This window comes from Myotis daubentonii, chromosome 3 (assembly GCF_963259705.1).
Source record: "Myotis daubentonii chromosome 3, mMyoDau2.1, whole genome shotgun sequence".
NCBI lineage: Eukaryota > Metazoa > Chordata > Mammalia > Chiroptera > Vespertilionidae > Myotis > Myotis daubentonii.
In genome coordinates, this window is record NC_081842.1 from 171,873,807 (window position 1) to 171,896,700 (window position 22,894).

At 39.7% G+C, this 22,894-nt stretch overlaps 1 protein-coding gene across 1 annotated transcript in view; it reads right to left on the bottom strand.

The window, feature by feature from the left end:
• SGIP1 (SH3GL interacting endocytic adaptor 1) overlaps positions 1-22,894 on the bottom strand; it is a 214,341-nt gene that overhangs the window by 68,844 nt on the left and 122,603 nt on the right. Inside the window, exons 9-11 of the mRNA XM_059689264.1 lie at positions 3,802-3,826; positions 2,815-2,866; positions 901-986 (exon numbers count right to left, since the gene is read on the bottom strand). Of these exons, the coding sequence (XP_059545247.1) occupies positions 901-986; positions 2,815-2,866; positions 3,802-3,826 (163 nt within the window). The remainder of the gene's footprint in view (positions 1-900; positions 987-2,814; positions 2,867-3,801; positions 3,827-22,894) is intronic.

Below are 22,894 nucleotides of genomic sequence, written 5' to 3' on the forward strand. Positions count from 1 at the left end.
TGTAAAGTAGTATTTTCTTTGTATGGATTCAATGTTGAATACCACCTTGAATTTTAAGAACTGTTTTCTATTTTGTGTATTAGGTTTTGATATAGTTAACGAAATTCTTTTAATAGGTAGATTTAAATGACACAAATCCAATCCCACCTTCAGTCACTACGTAATTATGTCCTTAAGAACAGATGATCACAGATAAGTTAATAAGAGACCTAAGTTGTAGACAAATCACTGAAAGAGTATTTAGGGATGCTTCTTATACATTTTCCTAACCAAATCCCTGAAAAATGTTCAGATGTGGCTGACTGCTAGCTGCCTTCCAGCATTCTCTCCATTTCTGCATAGTGAAAGAGTTTTAGCTGGTCCTGTGGCACTAAATGATCTATCATGGGCTCTGGCTAGAAGTGATGTATGTCTCTTCCAGATTTTGCTCTTACAAGAATTGGCAGTGAGGTCCTTTGGCCCTTCCCGACCTTACTCCCCTTCTTCTGGCTGGGAGATGACGGGAGCTGAAGCAGGCCTCTCAGACCCAGAGATGAACAGCAGAGCCAACCTACAGTCCTATGTTGTTTGAGACTGTTAACGTGAAAGGGAAATAAAATTCTATCTTGTTGAAGTCACGATATTTTGGCGCCTCTTTGTTACAGTAGCTTAGCCTACCTATTATGGTTTTAAGTCTTGTCCTTAACCTTTAAATATAATTTCCCTCACTAATGGATCCTAGAAAAATATTTTTTAATATATGTGGGATGGTGTTCTTAAATGATTTTTTATAAGAGCCTTTTATATTACCAAACACAGCTACTGGAGATCTGATGATACATTAAGAATATGCTTCAAAACACATATATTTACTTTAAGTAAGTTAAAAAAAACAACTACAGATATATACATTTTTCCTACCTTCTGTCTTCTGTTCATCAAAAGCTGATTCTAATGGTGGGCCAAAGAGGGGAGCTAAGGCCATAGTGTCATCTGGAGGTTTTTTGCTAAATCACACACATTAAAGCAAAACATAAAGGGGATATTAATGCTGAAAAACACATATACATTTTCACATATTTTTTACAGTAAGGCAGATGTACGTGTGCACTTGTGTCTGTATGTATGCATGTGTGTAAGTTCCCATATGTCTAGAAAGTGTATGTAAGGATGTCAAATGTATTATGGACAAGGGAGTTGGTAGGAGATAAGATCCCTCAATGGGGGACCAAAGTGCCCTTTCAAATAATTTGAAGGAGAGAACCTCTACCTAGAATAGATAAGTTTATTGTAAAGTACCTTACTCTTTTAAGATCCCCAAACCACCCCAGCTGGTTTGGCTCAGTGGATAGAGCCTTGGCCTGCGGACTGAAGGGTCCAGGATTCGATTCCCGTCAATGGCACATGCCCGGGTCACAGGCTTGATCCCCAGTATGGGGCGTGCAGGAGGCAGCCAATCAATTCTTTCTCATCATTGATGTTTCTATCTCTCTCTCTCCCTCTCCTTTCCTCTCTGAAATCAATAAAAATATATTAAAAAAACAATAAAATAAAATGTTCCCAAAGCACACAGCTCTAAATGTAGAATATAGGATTCTTCTAATTTGAAAAAGAAAAAAAAATCTCCACCCATTGATATTTGTCTTCGCCACATCTCTATGTTATAGTTAATGCAGTTTATAATTAGTGAAAGTCAGGCCAGGGGGCTAAGTGATAAGCCACCCAGGAAGTTTGTGTTTAAGAAAGAAACTGGGCCTACCAGCTTCTAATTGCATCCATCCCCGCCTCCTACCCAATACACTAGTTACAACCTCTTAATACATTAATTTAGCACATCTCAGAAAGAGAAAAAGAGTACTGAGAAATCAGGGAGGAAAAGAGAGTAATAAGTTAAACTCTCATCCTTTTTCCCAATGATTACTTAAACTCATTATTAACGAAAGGTTGCATAATCTTCTCCATTTCTTCCCTAGATTAATCCTAATGAATTCTTTGTGTGGGTGGTGGGAGGTAAGAGGTGAAGGGGAGAAGGGAGGGGTTGGAGAAGGAGGGAAAATAAAAAGATTCATCTTTTAAATAGGAGTCTTTTTGGAAAACAATGTCCATTTGTATAATACTTGCTCAATCCAATAAATACACAGTATAAAACACAATGTTTTGCCCTAAACAAAACAGAAGATTCCTTTGGTGTGTGGCAGGTAAAATGTATCATGAAATTGTATCTGACTAAACAGGCTATTCTTCGTAGAAAAATATAAACATACTAGAGGCCTGGTGCACGAAATTCATACACTTGGGGGGGGGGTGTCCCTCAGCCTGGCCTACGCCTTCTAGCAGTCTGGGAGCCCTCAGGGGATGGCTGACTGATGGCTTAGGCCCGCTCCCTACTGGCTGAGCGGCGCCCTCCCTGTGGGAGTGCACTGACCACCAGGGGGCTGCTCCTGTATTGAGTATCTGCTCCCTGGTGGTCAGTGCACATTGACCAGTCATTCCAACATTCAGTTAATTTGCATATTAGCCTTTTATTATATACGATTTCAGCTTGGTATACAGACCCCAAAGGACCTCTTCATACAAATTTTCAACCTTGCTATTAGTGAGGGGACTGCACATTCTGATAGATAGTTGCTGTAGGTGACTACAGAGTACTTTCCTAAAGGTGTCCCTCAGGCTGCACTTATGAGAAATGATAACATATATGAATCACACTATGAACTTACACACATGGGCAGGTCCTTTTGTAAAAGGAGCTGAGTTTAGTCCAAATGAGATAGGCTACATTGTTAACAGTGGTGATGCCTTGCATGAAACACAACCAGTGTCTTTCACACTTACCTCATGAGTTCTGGTGTCGGTGTGGAACGCCTGGGTCTGGCCACTTCTTCACCTGATACACAGGACAAAGGAATTTTTAGGCATATTTTTCTTGCCATTCCTTACTTATCTGTCTTATGTGCTATGTTTGGAAACACTTAAAGAGTTAAGTCTCTTCAATAAGCAACTCAACATGAAAGCTTTGAAAAACAAACCCACAAAACAAACCTTCTCCCCGGCAATGCAACAGTCTTATATTAGGCATATGTAGTAGCATTTTCTCTGGCATTTGTAAAAACCTAATTGACCAAGGAATTACCACACTAAGCCATCAAATAGAAGGTTTGTATACTGCAGAGCTAGTGGAGTAGCATAACATTCTCTGAATGTCTGATGGCTTGATCAGGTCTGCTTCCCAATTATCATAAGAGAACATTAAGCCAGGCCGTATGTACATAGGACATGAATCCAGCATTCTCTGCCTGTTCTTTTCTTGAAATGCCAAGAAAATGTTATACCTTTAACCAGGAACCATGAATTTAGAATTCCTTAGAATGTGTTGTATGCAGCAAAGGAAGAGCATGCCCTATGTATATTACAACCTATTTCATGTCACCTTGGCTGACTAAAATTTTTATACCAAATAACACAAGAATGGGTAAGTCCTATTTATCTTCAGTTCCTTTTGCCCCCTCTCCACACCCTCATCACCAAGCATACACTTGATGAACTTCATTTCTAAATTCAAATGATACAAGATTTGAAAAATACAGGAAGAAAATAAGCAAATGTTTTCCCCAAAACATATTCATTTTCAGAATTTAAACATTAATCATTCAGAACCCACTAAGCCCCTTTATCATTGTATTTCTTTGCTGTAAAAGGTATTTGTAAGTCTTAAAAATCAAGCCCAAAAGTATATGTCAAATGTATATATGCTTCAAGATCCAAGGAACTTATTCCTTCTTTTAAATTGTACTCTATTTTTGGTAGCTAAGATATACTTACTGGATAAGTTCCTTTTAATTGCACCCTAGAATTAGAAATAGACACTATAAGGTTTAAGACCACATATATGCTATGTACAATATGTATATTTCTGTTATTGCAATTAATCTGAACTCAAAGAAATCGATGGGGAAAAATGAAAATTTTCTCAGAATCACATTCAAGTTGGAAATTGTAGACACATTCATATAAATCAGTTTTCATTTTACTTAGGATTATAGAGAGAAAGGAAGGGTAAATTATAAGTCTCCCAAACCAGAAAAATCCCTTACCTGGGTAGATCTGGTAAATATTAAAGTAAATATAAAGTAAAAATTAAAGTAAATATTAAATAGTCTATTAAAAAACAACCCTGAAGTCTAGTAGACAAGAAAGTAAGTCCAAGTTTAAGTTACATTTAATGTTTGAAAATCATAGACTATTTTAGGAGTACTGTCAGCTCTTATCACATGGGGGCCATAAACTAGTTGAAACAGTCATTAGTTTACTAATGCAGTTTTTAATGGATGTAAGTGGCAAATGTTATAGAGAAGGAAACATTCAAAGCATTGCCACTGAATGGGCTGTTCTATGCAGAGAGCCAGGGAATTCCATCCTCCCCACTAGGTTGCCCCACCCCAATTTCTTCCACTTGCCTGCTACCTGGCCCACCAATCTACCATTGGGGGTCATTCCTTTAGTTCAAGGCATGTGATACTACTGGAATACAAACAGGCCTGACAGGAATACTAGTAATAGGACCTAGCAGAAACTTATTTTGATAACAGAAGGATTGATTAGATACAAAGGTTTGATTCAAAACCACTATGAAAGGTTCTTAGCATGAGGTGCTTCCAGAAAAACAGACCACTGAAAGGGAGGCACTGTGGGTGGGGCGCGGCTTGGCAGGGCTGCTTGAGGAGAATGATGGGGCAGACAGAGCTGCATAAGAAAAGTGAAAGTATAGGAAAGTATTTCAAAGGGTATGACCATTAATTTGGGGGGTGGTCAACAAAGAGTTTTTCTACTTCCCTACATTGGTGAACTCTCAACCTAGTGGTAATATATATTTTCTTGTCTCACATGATAACATCAATAACTCAGGATAAGACATAGCACTATATGAAGCTTCTTCCCCTATTTTGTAAAGATTTTTCAGAATTGGGGTTTGTCTTATTTTCAACTCATTTATGATAGAAGACCAGTCTCCATCTGAACAGGATCCACTAAATGTTTTGTTGTGGGTGGCCCAATCTCTCAAACTAGTTTCTGTCTTGTCCTGACTAATAACACAATCTGTGTGTGTGTCATATAGAGAATTATTATTTTGTTAATAATAACTTTATTTTTTTAAATATATATTTTATTGATTTTTTTACAGAGAGGAAGGGAGAGAGATAGTTAGAAATATCAATGAGAGAGAAACATCGATTAGCTGCCTCCTGCACATGTCCTACTGGGTACATGCCCTTGACCGGAATCGAACCCAGGACCTTTCAGTCCGCAGGCCAATGCTCTATCCACTGAGCCAAACCAGTTTCGGCAGTAATAACTTTAAAAATAAATATTTTATGTTTAAAAATATTAATTTGTTTAAATAAATCTAATTAAATACAATTATTTATTTTAATAAATGAATATATTTTATTAAATTAATATATCCATTTAAATTTATAAATAAATATTTAAATACATGTGGATATTTAAACCAGCTATAGTCATTATGGGAGTTTGGATACCGATTGGCTTTTGGAAAATAAGACTGTACAGACAAAAATAACAAGAGAACAAATTGTTTAAATTAAAATGTTTTCCTAGGTTATGAAGCCTCAGATGGTCCTATTTTTATTAATAAGGTCTGAAGGAAGAGACCCACAGGCTCTAAGTTCTAGAGACTCTAAGTTCTAGGGAATGGTTCCCCTCTAGTATTATGAGACCTGAAATCCAGGAATTGGGGGGCCCTAAGGCTGTACTGAAGACCTTTCAGTCCACTTTACCCTTTTAATAAAAAATGTAATACTTATGAAAACAAGAAAGGTTCAACGCCTGTTTTGTATTCACTGATTCCTGGTGTATCAAATCATTCAACAGATATTTACTGTTGGGAGACCCTGAACAAGAAGTCCCTGTAACATTTTTATTAAAAATTCCACATGAATAAACAATTGCCCATTAAATGCAGGCAAGACATGGTAGAAATATGCAAGAAAACGCTTGTTTAGAAATTTGGAAAGATAAAAAATAAGATCAATTTAGAAAGGAACAGATATTTGAACAGCAAGTGAACAGCAACAGAAAAGAAAGTCCCATTGTCAGCTGGATGTGGCATACAGATTTTGATGGCCTTGATGTTGCAGCATGATAAATCCAAAGCTGGGTTACAGTGACGTTGACCACACAAACCACATTCAGGAAGAAAGCTCATTGAATTAAAAAACCTCACCAAATGACCACATTTTCAATGACTGCCCTTATATGTAGACTGTGAATGAATTTCCTTCATTTTGAATTAGTTCACTTTTTTTCTTTAAAGCAAAAGAGTAACTTGTCACAATCTGAGATGTTACCTGAGATCATCCATACTCGCAGGTGTTGCTTTCTTTGATACTCAGCCAAGTGGCTTAACCAACCAACCACCAGTTTCTCAACTGGGGCACAGTATTTGCCTTAAATAATAACTGATTAATTGAATTGGCACAGACCTAGGGATATTTTAGATGGCACTGTTTTCAATTCCATTTCCCCTCTCAAGGGACTGGCCAGATAGAAGCAGGTATTACAAACATAGCAAAGACCCTTTTTTTGTTGCTTTGAATACATCACTCTTCAACCTGAGGAAAATGACTGAGATTTTACTTTGAACAATGTAAACTAAACTGATTTTTGTCTTCAGTGATGGCATATAGAATTATGTGACAGCCTAGACATATCGACTTGAAAGCATGCCTCCTCCTCTAAGATGGAAACTGTGATTATGCATTACTATGTATCAGTGTACACTGGCCAATGCAACTTATTATAAATTCAGTCTTAAAAACCACGTGGCTTAAAAATGGTTTCCTTACTTTCCTTATAGTTTTCTTATTCTTCAAACTTATACACTTCTTATAAACTTCTATGATGCTTTCTGGCCAATCTCCAGGTCTTGCTCGTGTGCGAATGCATGTGGACACGCGCGCGTGCGCACACACACACACACACTCACACACACACACACACACACACACACACACACACCACATTAGGAGTTGGAATACCTATGTATTAATTTAGTTTAATGTATTAATGGAGAAGTGCTCTTATAATCCTAAAATATGTTATTGACACTTTCAGGACCAGACACTTCCAACCAGTAAACTGAATTCATCTGCCTCATTCATACTGGGCTGTCATAAATTTGATGAGAAGTCAACTTGGCCATCTGGCCTTGGCAGCAATTTTCTTTATACATGTTTAAGATAAAAATGTTGAAAGTTCTTACCGGGCTGCGCCTCTGTGATCAGCAAAAAGGAAGAGAGAACAGACACCTAGTCAGAGAATGATGGATCAGTCAACAGGCTTGGGTAATAGAAGGCTTCATAAATAGCTAACGAAACATGCACTCCAAGTAATCAGGCCAAAGGAAGACAGGCAGTCATGGTGTTTGTGGCTCATTTAAAACATAAGAAAGTTTAGGAGAACTCTAAAGAGAATCTGTCCATTGTATAATATAGCTTTGCTCATGGGGATGTACTACTTTCAAGTTACAGGTACACAAGAACAAGGCGGAACATATAAGACATTTTGTTAAGTTGGCACGGGAAGTTTTTCTCCAGATTATTTGGGGAGAGGTGTTTTAGAGAATAGGTAGTACAGGGAAAGCTGATTCCCCACACAACAGGGTGTTAACAAGCATTATAGGCAATGCATTTCCCACATAATTAGGGCATGAATTGGAGACTCCAAAAATCAGAGACCGGGATTAGAGACATCTCTTCTTAGCCTGGTTCTTTTCTTAGTGTTCTGTGGAATGTATGCCAATGAGGACCTTATTTTGCAAGTAGCCATTCTTGGCCTAGTGGTTTGGGCAGCCTCTACTAGTGAGTAGGAATGTGATGGAAAAGATGAGGCACCCCTGCCAAGCACAGATGGGAAAATGAAATTGTTCAGCACCAATAAAACACTGGTAGACCAGTTGATGTCCAGAAAACACAACAAGCAGACATACTATTTCTCTCTTTCATTCCTCAAACTTTGACTATTGCTGTCAATCTACCTCAACAATCTTTGATAGTGCCCCCTCTTTAAATTTTTCTGTAGTAACAAAGATGACTCTGAGGTGAGTGAGGAAAGAGATGATGCTCAGAGTTTCACTTTCAGGATATGGGTTAACCCATGAATTTACCAGAGGCCACCTGGGGCCCCATAGTGGCCAAATCTCCAAATGTGGGCCAGGAGCACAAATATAAAAGTAACTAAGAAGGTTGTTCAAATGAATAGGATGGTTCTAATCTCCAGAACACATACAGAAAATAAAAACCTATAATCTTTTAAATGTGGGAGGCCTCCCTGGCTATCTAGTCCAGCTGCCTTTATGATATATATTTACTCTAGACAATTTCACTTGTAAGAGTTTAGACTTTATTTTTTGCCTTACTTTCCAGGTACTGCTCCATGTTGATTCCATCTCTCTTTTAAATCTATCTAAGGGCACGGATGAAATTTAAATGAAATTAGAAAAAAGGACACTTATGAATAAGCATTTCTGGGCTTAAATTCTTTTACTATTTCATACTATGTTTTGAGAGAAGTTCAAATACTATTTTATATAAAGATTTAGGCTTTATAATTCTTTTTTTAAAAAATATACTTTTTATTGATTTCAGAGAGGAAGGAAGAGGGAGAGAGATAGAATCATCTATGATGAGAGAGAATCATTGATCAGGTGCCTCCTGCACACCCCCCTCAGGGGATTGAGCCCACAACCCAGGCACGTGCCCTTGACCGCAACTCGTCAGTCCGCAGGCTGACACTCTATCCATTGAGCCAAACCGCCTAGCAGTGGTCGGCAAACCGCGGCTCGCGAGCCACATTCGGCTCTTTGGCCCCCTGAGTGTGGCTCTTCCACAAAATACCGGCTCTTCAACGAAATACTGAGTTCTGCGCATGGGCCACGAAGTTTCAATCGCACTGTATATGCTCGCCCGCATGTTTTATTTTGTGGAAGAGCCACACTCCAGGGGCCAAAGAGCTGCATGTGGCTTGCGAGCCGTGGTTTGCCGACCATGGGCCTAGGGCAGTGATGGCGAACCTATGACACGCATGTCAGAGGTGACACACAAACTCATTTTTTTGGTTGATTTTTCTTTGTTAAATGGCATTTGAATATATGAAATAAATATCAAAAATATAAGTCTTTGTTTTACTATGGTTGCAAATATCAAAAAATTTCTATATGTGACACGGCATCAGAGTTAAGTTAGGGTTTTTCAAAATGCTGACATGCCGAGCTCAAAATGTTCGCCATCACTGGCCTAGGGCATGCTTTATAATTATTTAACGACCAGATTAACAATCTTCTCGAAAGAAAGACGTGGGAATTTATGATTTCAGCTTCAATTTCATGGCAAAAAACTCATTCTTTTGTTTTGCTAATATTCATCCAAGGATATTATTTTTCCATTGACTTTTAGAGAGAGTGGAAGGGAGGGAGTGGGAGAGAGAGATGGAGAGAGAGAGAGAGAGATTGATGTGAGAGAGACACATTAATTGGTTGCCTCTCACAGGTACTCTACCAGGACAGGGATCAAACCTGCAGCCCAGGTACATGCTCTTGACTGGGAATTGAACCCAAGACCCTTCAGTGCATAGGCTGACTCTCTAACCACTTAGTCACACCAGCCAGGGCAACGATTCATTCTTAAAAGTAATATAAAATACAGCAAAGGGGGAATTAAAAATGACACACGTTCCCCCAAGATAAAATAATGAGAAATAATGCAAAATAAAATGCAGATTTTAAACATCCAGAAGCAAAAACTTAAATTCAAGAAATTTTAAGTGATATAAAATTATAGAGAACAATACTTTTCTAAATAATTTCAGCATGTTAATCCACCCAAAGTAAACCATATTTTAATTTCCAGTGAGTTAAAAACCTTTTAATCAATTGTTCCTGTATTTTTTTTCTAGTAAAAGACACCTCATAAGACTGCATTTTGGAAACTATTTGCAAAATGCCTTCATCAAGGAACAGCTGTTCAAATTCATATAGTCACTAGTTCATTAACCAGAATCCAGAAGACCCTGTAGAAGCTGTGGAAAGGTCAGACTCAGAAAGCCTCAGGTTCATAATTAAGAGCTATCTGAAACCTTCAAAGGAAAAAAAACACATGCCAGAAGTCAAATTGAAGGGCTTTATATATGTTAACTAGAGGCCCAGTGCACAAAAAAATTCGTGCACTTCGGGGGGGGGGGGGTCCCTCAGTCCAGCCTGCATCCTCTTGCAGTCTGGGACTCCTCAGGGGATGTCCATCTGCTGGCTTAGGCCCACTCCCTGGGGGATTGGGCCTAAGCTGACAGTCAGACATCCCTCTGGCAGCCCGGGAGCCCTCGGGGGATGTCTGCCTGCCAGTTTAGGCCTGCTTCCCAGGGGATTGGGCCTAAGCTGGCAGTCAGATATTCCTCTGGCAGCCCGGGAGCCCTCGGGGGATGTCTGCCTGCCAGTTTAGGCCTGCTTCCCAGGGGATTGGGCCTAAGCTGGCAGTCAGATATTCCTCTGGCAGCCTGGGAGCCCTTGGGGGATGTCTGACTGATGGCTTAGGCCCGCTCCCCAGAGGAAGCGGGCCTAAGCCACAGTCTGACATCCTTAGTGCTGCCAAGGAGGTAGGAGAGGCACCCCCCACCTCTGCTGCATTCACAGCCATCAGCCTGGCTTGTAGCTGAGTGGAGCTCCCCCTGTGGGAGTGCACTGACCACCAGGGGGCAGCTCCTGCATTGAGCCTCTGCCCCCTGGTGGTCAGTGCGCATCATAGTGACTGGTTGTTCCGCTGTTAGGTTCAATTTGCATATTACCCTTTTATTATATAGGATTATCATCATTAAGGAACTGTAGACACTGCTGAAGGACATGGACAGTCAAATCATTATCAGCCAAGAGGGGAGGGTCTTTGCCTATTAAAAGTTTTATTTTACTGTTTCTTCTGTCATTTCCCATGGCCTTTAAGCCTTTAGTATTCTTTGTTCTACCAATAAATTTGCTTCAAGGGTGGAAGGAAAATCATTCAGTATCTGGGCTTATGTTCTACTAGAGGCCCAGTACACAAAATTTGTGAATGGGAGGGGGTCCCTCAACCTGGCCTGCACCCTCCGCAATCCGGGACCCCTCGGGGGATATCCTAAGAGGCAGTCAGACATCCCTCTTGCAATCTGGGACTGCTGGCTCCTAACTGCTGGCCTGCCTGCCTGCCTGATCGCCCCTAAACCCTCTTCCTGCTTGGCTGATCACCCCTAACTGCTTGCCTGCCTGCCTGATTGCCCCTAACCACCTCTGCTTGCTTAACTAATCACTTCTAACCATTCGTCTGCCTGCCTGATCGCCCCTAACCACCTCTGCCTGCCTGCCTGATCGCCCCTAACCACTCGCCTGCCTGCCTAATCACCCCTAACTGCCTGAACCCCGCAGCCGTGGCTTCGTTCGGAAGGACGTCCGAAAGGTCGTTCTGCTGTCTGGTCTAAATAGCAAGTACACCTTTATTATTATAGATGAGCTGAACACTCTAAGTATAGTGTTGAAAACTCAAATGTGTACAGGGCAAAGAGCTGGGGTATTGTGTGTAAGGGCATGTATGTTACACAAAGTTTTGATTAAATGCCCACTACTCAGGTACACTCGTGACTGCTGTTCCCGAATGTGGGCCTAGTACTGCCAGATCCTCAGAGTTGTTGAATGAAAATGCACAATCTAAATTATTTTTAAAAATTCAAATGTTCTAATTTTTAAATGCAGACTAAAATTGTTTTTAACTGCACTATATAACAGAACACTTATCCAGTGCTCAGAAGCTGCAGGTGGCCAATTGTCTCTGATTGTATGCATTTGTATCACAGAAAACAAGCTCTCAGTAAATTTCATCTGCTGTTTTTATTATTTCACCTGATTACTCAAACAGGGACTTTGCAATTGGCCTATTTATTTTTCTGAACAAATTTCTTGTATTCCTAATTAAACATTAATTGTTCAATTCTGAGATTTATCTAGATCTGTTGATAATTTTGGAGGCTTTGAAAAACATTTTATTTTCCCCTCTACTTTTATTTTGATGTTCACTCCAGAGATAGCTAACTCTGCATTTTGAGGCTGCTTTCAAAGTGGGTAAATACTACTAAGTTATGATTTGATCTCTAGAATAAGGCTACTTGGTTGTATTTGTACATGTTACATTTGTAAAATGTATATGATTTGCAACATGTATATGATTCCCTACAAAATATACTTGAGTCTATGTCCTTGCAGTCCCCAGTGTCCTTACTCCTCACAAGGTTGTTTTTTCTTTTGCACAAAATAATATAAATTATGTTAATTGGGATGGCTTAGTCTCAGCCAAAGTAGGTTAGTGTTTTAAGATGCTTATAAAAAAAAATAACCAAACATAATGTCTTGCTTATCCAAAGCACTAAATAACTAGCCTCAGGTTTCAAAGCTTATGACATTTTATGACATCCTCATTTGCTAAATTCAGTGCCATGGGGGAACAGAAAAATGCATGAAAAGCTATAAAGCACCAAACACATATTATTTTTATATAATACAGTCATAGCAAATTCAGTGATCCAGTTAGAGAATTTCCTAGGAAAGAATTGGTATATATGATTATGATGTTACTAGAGGCTCGGTGCACAAAAATTTGTGCACTTGGGGTGGGGGTCCCTCAGCCTGGCCTGTGCCCTCTCGCAGTCTGGGACCCCTCGGGGGATGACCACCTGCTGGCTTAGGCCTGCTCCCCGGGGGATTGGGCCTAAGATGGCAGTCAGACATCCCTCTGGCAGCCTGGCAACCCTCGGGGGATGTCCACTTGCCAGCAGGGAGCAGACCTAAGCTGCAGTCAGACATCCTTAGCACTGTTGAGGAGGCAGGAGAGGCTCCCGCCACCACCACTGTACTGGCAGCCATCAGCCTGGCTTGTGGCTGAGCAGAGCTCCCCCATGTGGGAGTGCACTGACCACCAGAGGGCGCTCCTGCATTGAGCGTCTGCCCCCTGGTGGTCACTGTTTGTCATAGTGACCAGTCACTCCCAGTCTTTCTGCTGTTAGGGTTAATTTGCATATTACCCTTTTACTATATAGGATAGAGGCCTGGTGCACGGGTGGGGGCCGGCTGGTTTGCCTTGAAGGATGTCCCGGATCAGGGTGGGGGTCCCGCTTGGGTGCCTGGCCAGCCTGGGTGAAGGGCTGATGGCTGTTTTCAGGCTGGCCACACCCCCTTTATGGTGGGGGTCCCCACTCGGGTGCCTGGCCAGTCTGGGTGAGAGGCTGAGGGCCGTTCTCAGGTTGGCCGGCGACTGAGGCTCCCAGCCTCTCCTTTTTTTCTTTTTATTCTGGGATTTATTTACCTTCTATAATTAAAACATTGTTGCTGTCACTGGAGCTGAGAGCTGGCTCCAGCTCTGAGGCCACGGCCGGCTAAAAGCAGGTATCTGGGGTTTGTTTAGCTTCTATAATTGAAACTCTGTTGCTTTTGGAGCTCAGAGCCGGGCCGCGGCAGGCGGGGAACCTTGGCTTCCTCCATCACTGGAGCAAGCAAACCTCCTGCTCGCTTCAGCTGCATGGCTGCCGGCCACCATCTTGGTTGGCAGTTAATTTGCATATTGCCCTGATTAGCCAATGGGAAGCGTAGCAGAGGTACGGTTAATTACCCTTTTTGTCTTTTATTAGATAGGATTGTTTTAATCCTAGCCAGTATTACTACTTGTTTTTAAAGCTTTAGGATGAAGACAAACTATCTGGCAAGCACCTATTTGCTACCCGCCCATTGTAGGTGTTTGTCTATATTTAATTTTTTTTCTATAATATGTATTTCAATTATATCTATTACAAGCCAGATTACAATGAATACCCATCATGTCCAGTAGGACTTGGTTGAGACGATCTTCTGAAACTCCATTTGGCAAGAGAAACAAAGAGATCACTAAAACAGGATATCACTATGAGTTGACCAGATTAAGCTATCAACAAGATAAATGAAATTTTCAAAGAAAAAAATGAGGCAAGGAAGTGGGGAGGAGGACTCATCCTTAATGATACAGCTAAAAATGGAAAAGAGTACTTGTTAAAATTGCTGTAAGGACAACAGGATGAAAAACAATGAGAAATGGAATTTTCAAAGCACTATGGGTGAACTTAGGCCACACAGACTAGTCAATATTTGAAGTGGCCAAATTTGAATGATTCAGAGAAAGGTTCAGGTTCAAGGAGAGTAAGTGAAATTGGCAAAATATAAAGCAAAGTTACAAAAGTGCACTAATAACATAGTATGCCACATATTTGACTTAATTACTCAGAAGTGGGTCATTTAGTTTAGTAATAATACTAATAACAGGTGCTGGCTTTATTTTGGGAAACAAAGACACTGGGTCCATATTTTGATCTCAGTTTTTTATTCCTCTTGTGTCTTTTGTTCCTCTTCCCTCCTATCTCATGGATGTGGTACAGAGAATGCCAGGTTTAGGTCAATGGGCAGGATGAGAAGTTATAGCAGTCATTGTAGCATCCACTTAGGTGAGTTAAATAGAATCAACCAAGCATACCTGGTGCTTGTTAACATGGAAACACAGTATTTTATATTTTCCAGTGGCAAGGTCATCTCGAATCCTGGAAACATGTTCCCAATAAGCCAGGCAGCCGAGAAGAGAAAATTGTTTTTTTGGGGGGTCTTTTCTGAGTAAAATAATTTTCAGAATAAGTTTTGTTTTAATGTTCTAAAATTAAAAAAAGATGTAGATACATCATATCAAATTTGTGCTGCCACTAAAATTCACCCACTGGTACTAAAAAGTAACATGCATGAGGTGATTTACACTTTATAAAGACTCTCTTTTTTTGTCTCTGACAACTCCAGAAGGAGATATTTTTCCTTTTTTCTTTTAATGGGTTTACTTTATATATTTATTTTTGTATTGGGTAGCTTTTTCTGAAATGCCTATTGTAGTCATTTGCCCATTTTTCTTTTTTCTTTTTTTACATTTTTAAATTAAATTTATTGGGGTGACATTTAATAAAACCATACAGGTTTCAAGTACACAACACTATAACACATCATGTGCATACTGCATCGAGTATTCACCACCCAAAGTCAAGTCTCTTTCAGCCACCATTTATCCCCCCTTTGCCCTCTTCCGTTTCTCTCAGCCCCTTTCCCACTGGTAATCATCATACGGAGATATTTTTCAGATTAACTGAAAAAGAATGTAACTTCCCTTTTCTAGGCAGCTTCACAAATATTCATTCAGGATGGATACTATGATGTTATATATTTTAAAAAATTAACTTAAAAATGTTTGCCCAGTCATAGTATGTGCATGTAACTTGACTAATTCAAGTGGAAGCTGCAATAAACAAAACTCAATACCTAAAATATTTGGTCATATGCCTGTGATTGAGGCAGATGTGAATCTTTATAAAATTACCCTGTGGCCCTTTATAGCTGGTAAAATCACTTAGCAACCAACTTCCTCCCCCCTCCTCCCTCTTGGGACATAATTAAACCTTGCCCTGGTTCACAAAGATTTTTTTTTAAAATTTAAAATCTTGTTTAGGTGTTAAACACAATCCATCATTCAATATACAGGTGGTGAAAATGAATAGAAAAAAAAAAGGTTTGGCCAAAATGTGAAAAGGAATTGTTATGTCTTACCGGACTTTTCCTCTAAAAGCGTAAGCATGGGAAGGAAAAAAAAGGAGAACATAAAAGAGGTGAAATGCATTTTCAAGAAGCAGCAGCTTAAGGCTCAGAATTACCATGCTTAAAGCAGCTCTCCAAGGTATTGCTCTAATAAATCCTTCCTGTGAGTGTCTGATACGGTCATTCCTGGACTGCTGGCTTCAATTGCAGGGCAGCAGCAGAGACCACCCCAAAATATGCCATTTTGGCATATTGATTATTTTGAGCTGTAGGCACTTGAAAACAACAAATGCCTAAAGACAAATCCTCTAAAAGAAACTCAATTGTCATTAATCCTCCTCCTTCTGGGAATTTCATCAACCAGGGAGCACTGAATCATCACAAGAGAGGAGACCAGAAGGCAACACCATACCCAGACAAACTGTCACAAACCATCATGCCCCCCATCTATTCTTCTAAGGTTCCATTCATCTTTCCTAAAAATTATTTACTCTCCCCTAAGAGGGCTAGTTCCCCTCTCCTTTCCCTATAAAAATGATATTTAATTCTAAATGTCATTTCTTTGAGTTGCTCATTTTTCCTGGGTGTCTTTCACAATTATATGAAGTCTGAATATTAATAAATTTCTGTGTGGGTTTTCTCTTGTTAATTTTTCTTTTTGTTAGAGGTCCAGCTGAACACCTAACTAAGATGGGTAGAGGTAAAGTGTTGTCTCCCCTATAAGTTCAAGCTATAGAGGGCATAGATATGGACTTCATTGAGGACATTCTAAGATCTCTTTTGAATGGTTTATTTTTACCAAATAAATTTGTACCTTGAAAATAGAAAAGTATGCTTTGTGATACTAAAAGGAGTTGAAAAATGTCATTAATGCTTTAAAGTCAGGCATGATTATGAGCACGAGATTTTCCAGAAAGTCCAGTCTTGTCAGGGAACCCAGACCTGTCGTCTCCCAAGATACCTTAGCTCCTTGGTCGGCAAACTGCAGCTTGCGAGCCACATGCGGCTCTTTGGCCCCTTGAGTGTGGCTCTTCCTAAGCCTTAGGAGTACCCTAATTAAGTTAATAACAATGTACCTACCTATATAGTTTAAGTTTAAAAAATTTGGCTCTCAAAAGAAATTTTAATCGTTGCACTCTTGATATTTGGCTCTGTTGACTAATGAATTTGCCGACCACTGGCCTAACTACAACCATCGTTCTTTCATTCCATCTTTCAGTTTTCCCCACTCCCCATGGGCAATTACAAATTAGTTTCCTGGCGAGTGGTCTCTGGCTCCTTGGAATGTTCTTTCATTTCCTCATCAGCTGTCCAAAGTGAGGCCTTTATTTCTTGAAGTACTCCATGAACTTTCTATATGTGGTTCCTAGCCTATGGACCCTATGTCCAGTTTCATCTCTTAAATCCATCCTTTTACACTATCCTCAGAATTACTTCCAAAATTAGTGAGGTGAGCATATTACTCCATTCTTCATAAACCTCCCTATTATTCAGAAAATAGAATGTAAGCTCCCTTCTGTCATTTAATGCCTTCACGACGGGCTCCGGCTCACCTTCACGCCCTGGCCTTCTACTGTGCGCTGTAGGAAACGACACTTAGCTGCAGACTCTGCTGAATCTCCTCACGGTGCAGTAGACACACACTCTGCTCTGCCTCTGCTCAGGCTGCTGCTTCAGCTTTCCATGCGGTCTCTGTCTCCCTTAGTTACAAGCTTACTCATCTTTCAAGGCAGTAACACTTCTTCACTAAGGCCTTCCAGAAGTCTCCAGGTCAGAATAAATTGTTTCCATCTCTTATGAGAGAACACATTCCTTTTGTTCAAAATAATAAGCCCATATTGAAGGCCTTTTTATTTGCCTGGCATTTAATTGCCTCAAGGTAAGCAAAGGTACATGTTGCAAGTATATATTTTGCAGTTCATATTTTGTTCTGAATTATTTAGGTATTTCCATTCAATAATTAGTTCACAGTAATTGTTACGAATGGACTCTCTCTAGCCCCAAGCATTGTGCTAGACACATATCCAAATTAGCTTAGCCCCCCATTCTTTAAATGCCTTGAGAGAGTTCTACTATGCCTCAATTTCATAATTTGTAAAGCAATGATGACCGCTACTTTGTTGAATTGTGAGGATTAAAAGAGAGGGTGATATTGACAACTAACATTTATGGAGGCCTTATTATTATTGTTTCACTATTATAGGTGGTTGGTGTCATTACTATCACTAACTTACCAATGAGGAAAAGGAGGCAATGATAGGTTCCTAAATCACATGGTTACAATGGAGTGCAGCCTGGGACTCAATCCCAGGTTGTCTAACTCCAGAGAGCCTGGTCAAGGGTGGGCTCCTGGCACAACTCAAGTTCCCTATACAGATTAAACTCACTTTCAGGGCCTTTTCAGCATTGGGATCTAGAAACAACAGAGCTAAAAACTCACAGATCAGAGAGCTTGGAAAATAATCTTGGATCTTTCCAATGGAAAGAGTTAGGTCATGCCTGTCTATCATAGCAGGTCTCAAAGAATGAGCTTTTCAGAGAGTGAGTTTGTGTTTCTAGGCCTGCTTTCAGATCTTCAAATTAAACTCTGATTTTAAGGTAAATTTCTCAGCCTTTTTCTAGAATTAAATGTATTTTCTTTAATTAGAATCAGAGCAATAAGCATGAATACACAAATGATATAGCACTTCTCTTTCCTCCTCACACCTTTCCATTCTAGGATACATGATGATTAAACCATCTTTATTTAAAATGCTGTTTTGCTTTAATTGTTAACAGCTACCAATCTTGGCTTAAGGGTTTCATCAGAATGTTAAACAAACAAACAAAAAGACATGGCAAGATAATTTTCCTTTTTAAAATGAGCTAATTGCACCAGAATTGATTTTTAATTATGGAAAAGACAATAAAAGCACTGGGAAAAGATGTATACTCTCACATGCACTAGTACTTAGAAATAGAATAAGTGAATTTTTGGATTGGACAAACATATACCTAAAATATAACCATTCAATATTCTCTAAGTGCAGGGATTTCCCCATCCCACGGCCTGAGAAAATATAATTCTCTAATTTGCAAACCTTGTTGAAAGGCAGCTCATCCTTATGATCAACAGCTTTCCAAGGAGCCCATAGACCCCTGCTCTCTGCAGTTGTAGAATCTCTGGCTGCAATTACCCTAAATCCTTTTCGAATGCAACTAGTCATTCCAGTTAGGTTTTGTTGAAAGCTACATTTCTGTATGAGGCGCTAGAAATCAGCAACATTTAAAACTGAATCCTGTTTATTCATTTATTAAACCATTAACAAGATATTTATTGAATATCTAATAAAGACCAGAAACTATTCTAAGCATGTTAGTGAACAAAACAATAGGAACAATAGATAAAAACAACAACAACAACCCTCCAATGAGCTTATTTTGGTAGTAGGAAAAGGAGACAGATAATAAATGCAATAAATATGCAAAGTATTTAGTATTTGAGATAATGAATGCAATTTTTAAAAGCAGAGCAAGTAAAGAGGTTTCGGTATGCCAAGACAGAGAGTTTTGTGATTTTTGAATACAGTGGGGCCTTGACTTACGAGTGTCCCGACTAACGAGTTTTTTGAGATACCAGCTGTCTCTCGGCCGATTTTTTGCATTGAGTTGACAGAGTAATTTGAGTTAATGAGCTTCATAACGAGCTCAGTCTCGGAATGAATTAAACTTGTAAGTCAAGGCCCCACTGTACAGTGATCAGAGTAGGCCTAATTGAGAAAATGATTAGAGCAAACACCTGAAGCTGAGAGGGAAGCCACAGTACAGCTACCTGGGGGAAGAGGGCACAGACAGGGAGCCCGGGAGGAGTAGAAGGAGAAGGAAGAGTGGCAGGTATTAGTCTTGGGGTCGGGGTCTCCCCTCCATGAGGGTCTTGGAGACCCCTGCAAAGACTTTGGCTCCACTCTGTTCCAATGCAGCTAATGGCTGTTATTTATCAGTTCTCAACTGTGGATGCTCAGTACTGAGAAGAGGCATCGATGAAACAGATAGAACAGTTATCAGACAATGCTTGGATATGACATATGCTGTCATTTGTCATTACTCTTTGGCAGCATATCTTGAATCCCTATGTACCATGTCAACAAAATAAAATAAAGACAGGCTTCAAATAAGTTAGGAGGTGGAAAGGAAATTTCAATTTGGCAAAACAGAATGAGACCAGCTCATCTTGCCTTCCCTGTCTGTTGGCCACTTTAGGACAAGAGGCTCAGACTGGCATGCTCAGCTCTGTACCACTGCTGCGCTGGTAGCTGATACAAAACAATAGTTCCTGAGGTCCATGCAATGAGTGGCTGGCCCTTAGGCAGATATAAGAGACAAAAAGAAATCTTACTTCATTCTGTTTAAAAATAAAATTTCCCCCACTCACTGAAGAAACATTTTTCTGACATAATTAATGTGAGTGATTCACATGCTAAAATTTTTTTCTAAAACAATTAAAAAGTACATGTATTGCTGTAGATAATTTTTGGCACTAAAAATTCTTCAAAGAACAAAGAGATAGATATTTTTTATACTGTTACAGTTATTTTTATACTACAATTCATACAATTAAATACTACAATTCATTATAGAAACTACTTAATATAAAAATAAATATAATCGTATAAGAAAGAGAATAAAGTACTTGTCCTTCATCCTCAGAGTCAAGTGACTGAAATCTGAAACTTTAGATGAAAAAAACAGACTTCTCACTGGGAAGAGAATTATGACAGAAAGCTAGCACCCACAGAAAAGAACACATTAATAAATTTTAAAAAAATACTCTGTAAAGTGTAAGAGAATAAATGGAGCCATTGTTCACATTTTTATCCATCCAAAAATGGAGAAAAACTTGACGGAATTAAAGGGGAAAAGATCAAAGAAATGCAGAGCCATACCTTTGCTCTCTCTATAAAATAATGCGAGGGATATAAGTTGCATTATATCACAGTGAAACACCAAGTTCCATATAATTTCTCACAGCAAAGAACATCCATTCATCCAACCAACCAGCAGGTATTTCCTAAGGACCTACTACATGCCACTCAATGTTGTAGGCTCTTGAGCAAAGGCCCCATTAAGGAAGAAGAACCCACACTTCAGGTGCAGGATTAGGTATCATAAACTCTCATTTCCTTAATTGCTCACAAATGATGCTTCTGTTACAAACTTATTTTCCTGATTGGTTGCTTCTCTACAGAGCCTATTCTACCCTGATTATGGCCATTAGCTAATAAAAGTTTTAAATTCTAAACTCTGCATCAGTAGGACTAAGCCAAAAAGAAGAACATAAAGATATAAAAAAGAAAAATTAGTCTTTCTGATTGTAATTAAAAGCATATAATTCTTTAATTTGCTATGTCTGGTTGAGGATAGTCTAACATGTTATGTTTCAATATTGTGGGTGTATTGTCTCATTCGACTGGATTTTAAATTGGTAACAGAAATTAAGAGTTTACAGTCTCTAATCCTGGTAATTATGTTTCTGGAAACCCCTCAACCAGGACAGGTTGTCTGAGACAGTAGAACATGATTAAAGAATTTGGACTTATGCAAGGAAATTCTCTTGCATATCACAAAGGGAAACAAAATACCATGTACTCAGAGGATACAGCCAATATCAATAAGAGAAATAATGGCAAAGTCAATCCAGATAAAATTCATATTCTGCCATTTTCAAGGAGATCAAAACACAACAACTCAGTGATTTCTTATCAGAGAAGGGTGGGCATAGAGGGTTTGGGGGAAAAATGAGAGCAACAGAGACTCAGAATGCACGCCGTCTTCAGGCTCCCCTTGCACTGTACAGCGCTTCTACAGGAGCAACTGCCAGTGGGTAGGAGGCGGGAGCTCTCCTCCCCCACTGATGACTTCTTGTTTTCACTGAACTCAATGGGGTGCTCAACCTTCTGCCAGAGTGAGGAGAGGAAAGGGGGCGGTGTTACCAAGCAGCAGCAAATTCATGGGTTTTACTCTCCTCCGGCAGGCTAAGTTGGGGGTGGGAGGGTGGGTGGGCCACCTGGAATAGGCAAGAAGCACCAGAATGTCTGCCGTTCAAAGCTGTCTCCCCCCTCCCCATATTTTTTGATTAAATAACTCCATTATGGATTGCAAATCTCCAGGAACGGGATTAAATTGCTCCTTCATAACTCCATGTCAAATTGATTCCTTGTATCACTGAATTTTACAGGGGATGGGAGGAGGCACTTAGCATATATGCTAGGAGAGGTCAACACCTACCCTCACATCATTTCTACCAGCCCTCTTCTCTTTGACTTTGCACAAGACCACCCTCCCTATTGTTATCTTTCTGCCTCCCACAAGTCTCCTAAACTTAAGGACAAGGAAAACAGAGCTGAAAAGGGAAATGATACTTATAGGGTCTGAACTGGGCATTTTGAAACATACACTCATGTCATCTTTACATCCATTCTGAGAAGGTAGATACTTTTGTTCTCATACAGATTTAGAATCTGAGGCTCTAAGTTAAGAAACTTTGGATAATTAACATACAGATAATAATATACAGACTCAAAAGCCTGTGATTTTCCTGTTTTATAATGTGCTTCAAAGAAATATTCTTTTCCTTGGTCCCCTTGTATCCCCAACCTGTCCATAAACCAGAGAGCTTCCCACAGAGCCTCTTAGGCTAGAAAACACAGCATAGTATTAAAGCTCAGAGGGATCTTAACGGTAAATGAATCATAGATCCTTACTTTGATGATGAGAAAACATACTGTGTTTTTAACTTGGCAGAAAGGAGGCTGTTGCCAGAGTCCTGGCCCTTGAACCTTCAGCAGCCTCTTGATCTTTCTGAGTTAGTTTCTTCTTTAAAATGGGGTGATTCCCATCTCTCTGCCTGCTTAATAGTGTGACTGTTCATTCCATCTTTCTGATCGTGATGGCATTTACAAAATGTAAACCATTATTAAAATTAATCATTGGTATAAAAATGCTTGCTGATTGATTGATCAGGGGAACTGAAATATATGAGCCATATAAATATGAGGTGTTATTCCTTAACACTTTAAGGTCCATGGAGTCTTAATAGGAAACAAGAGCATTTTCATAAACTAGACATCATATATGACACAGAGCAATTAGGCCTGACTGGTTAGCTCAGCCTTGCTGTCGCCACATGGAACAACACATGACATACCATGGAAAGGCGTGTCTGTGGATTGACTGGGAAGAAAGTTTGGGAGGTGGGCG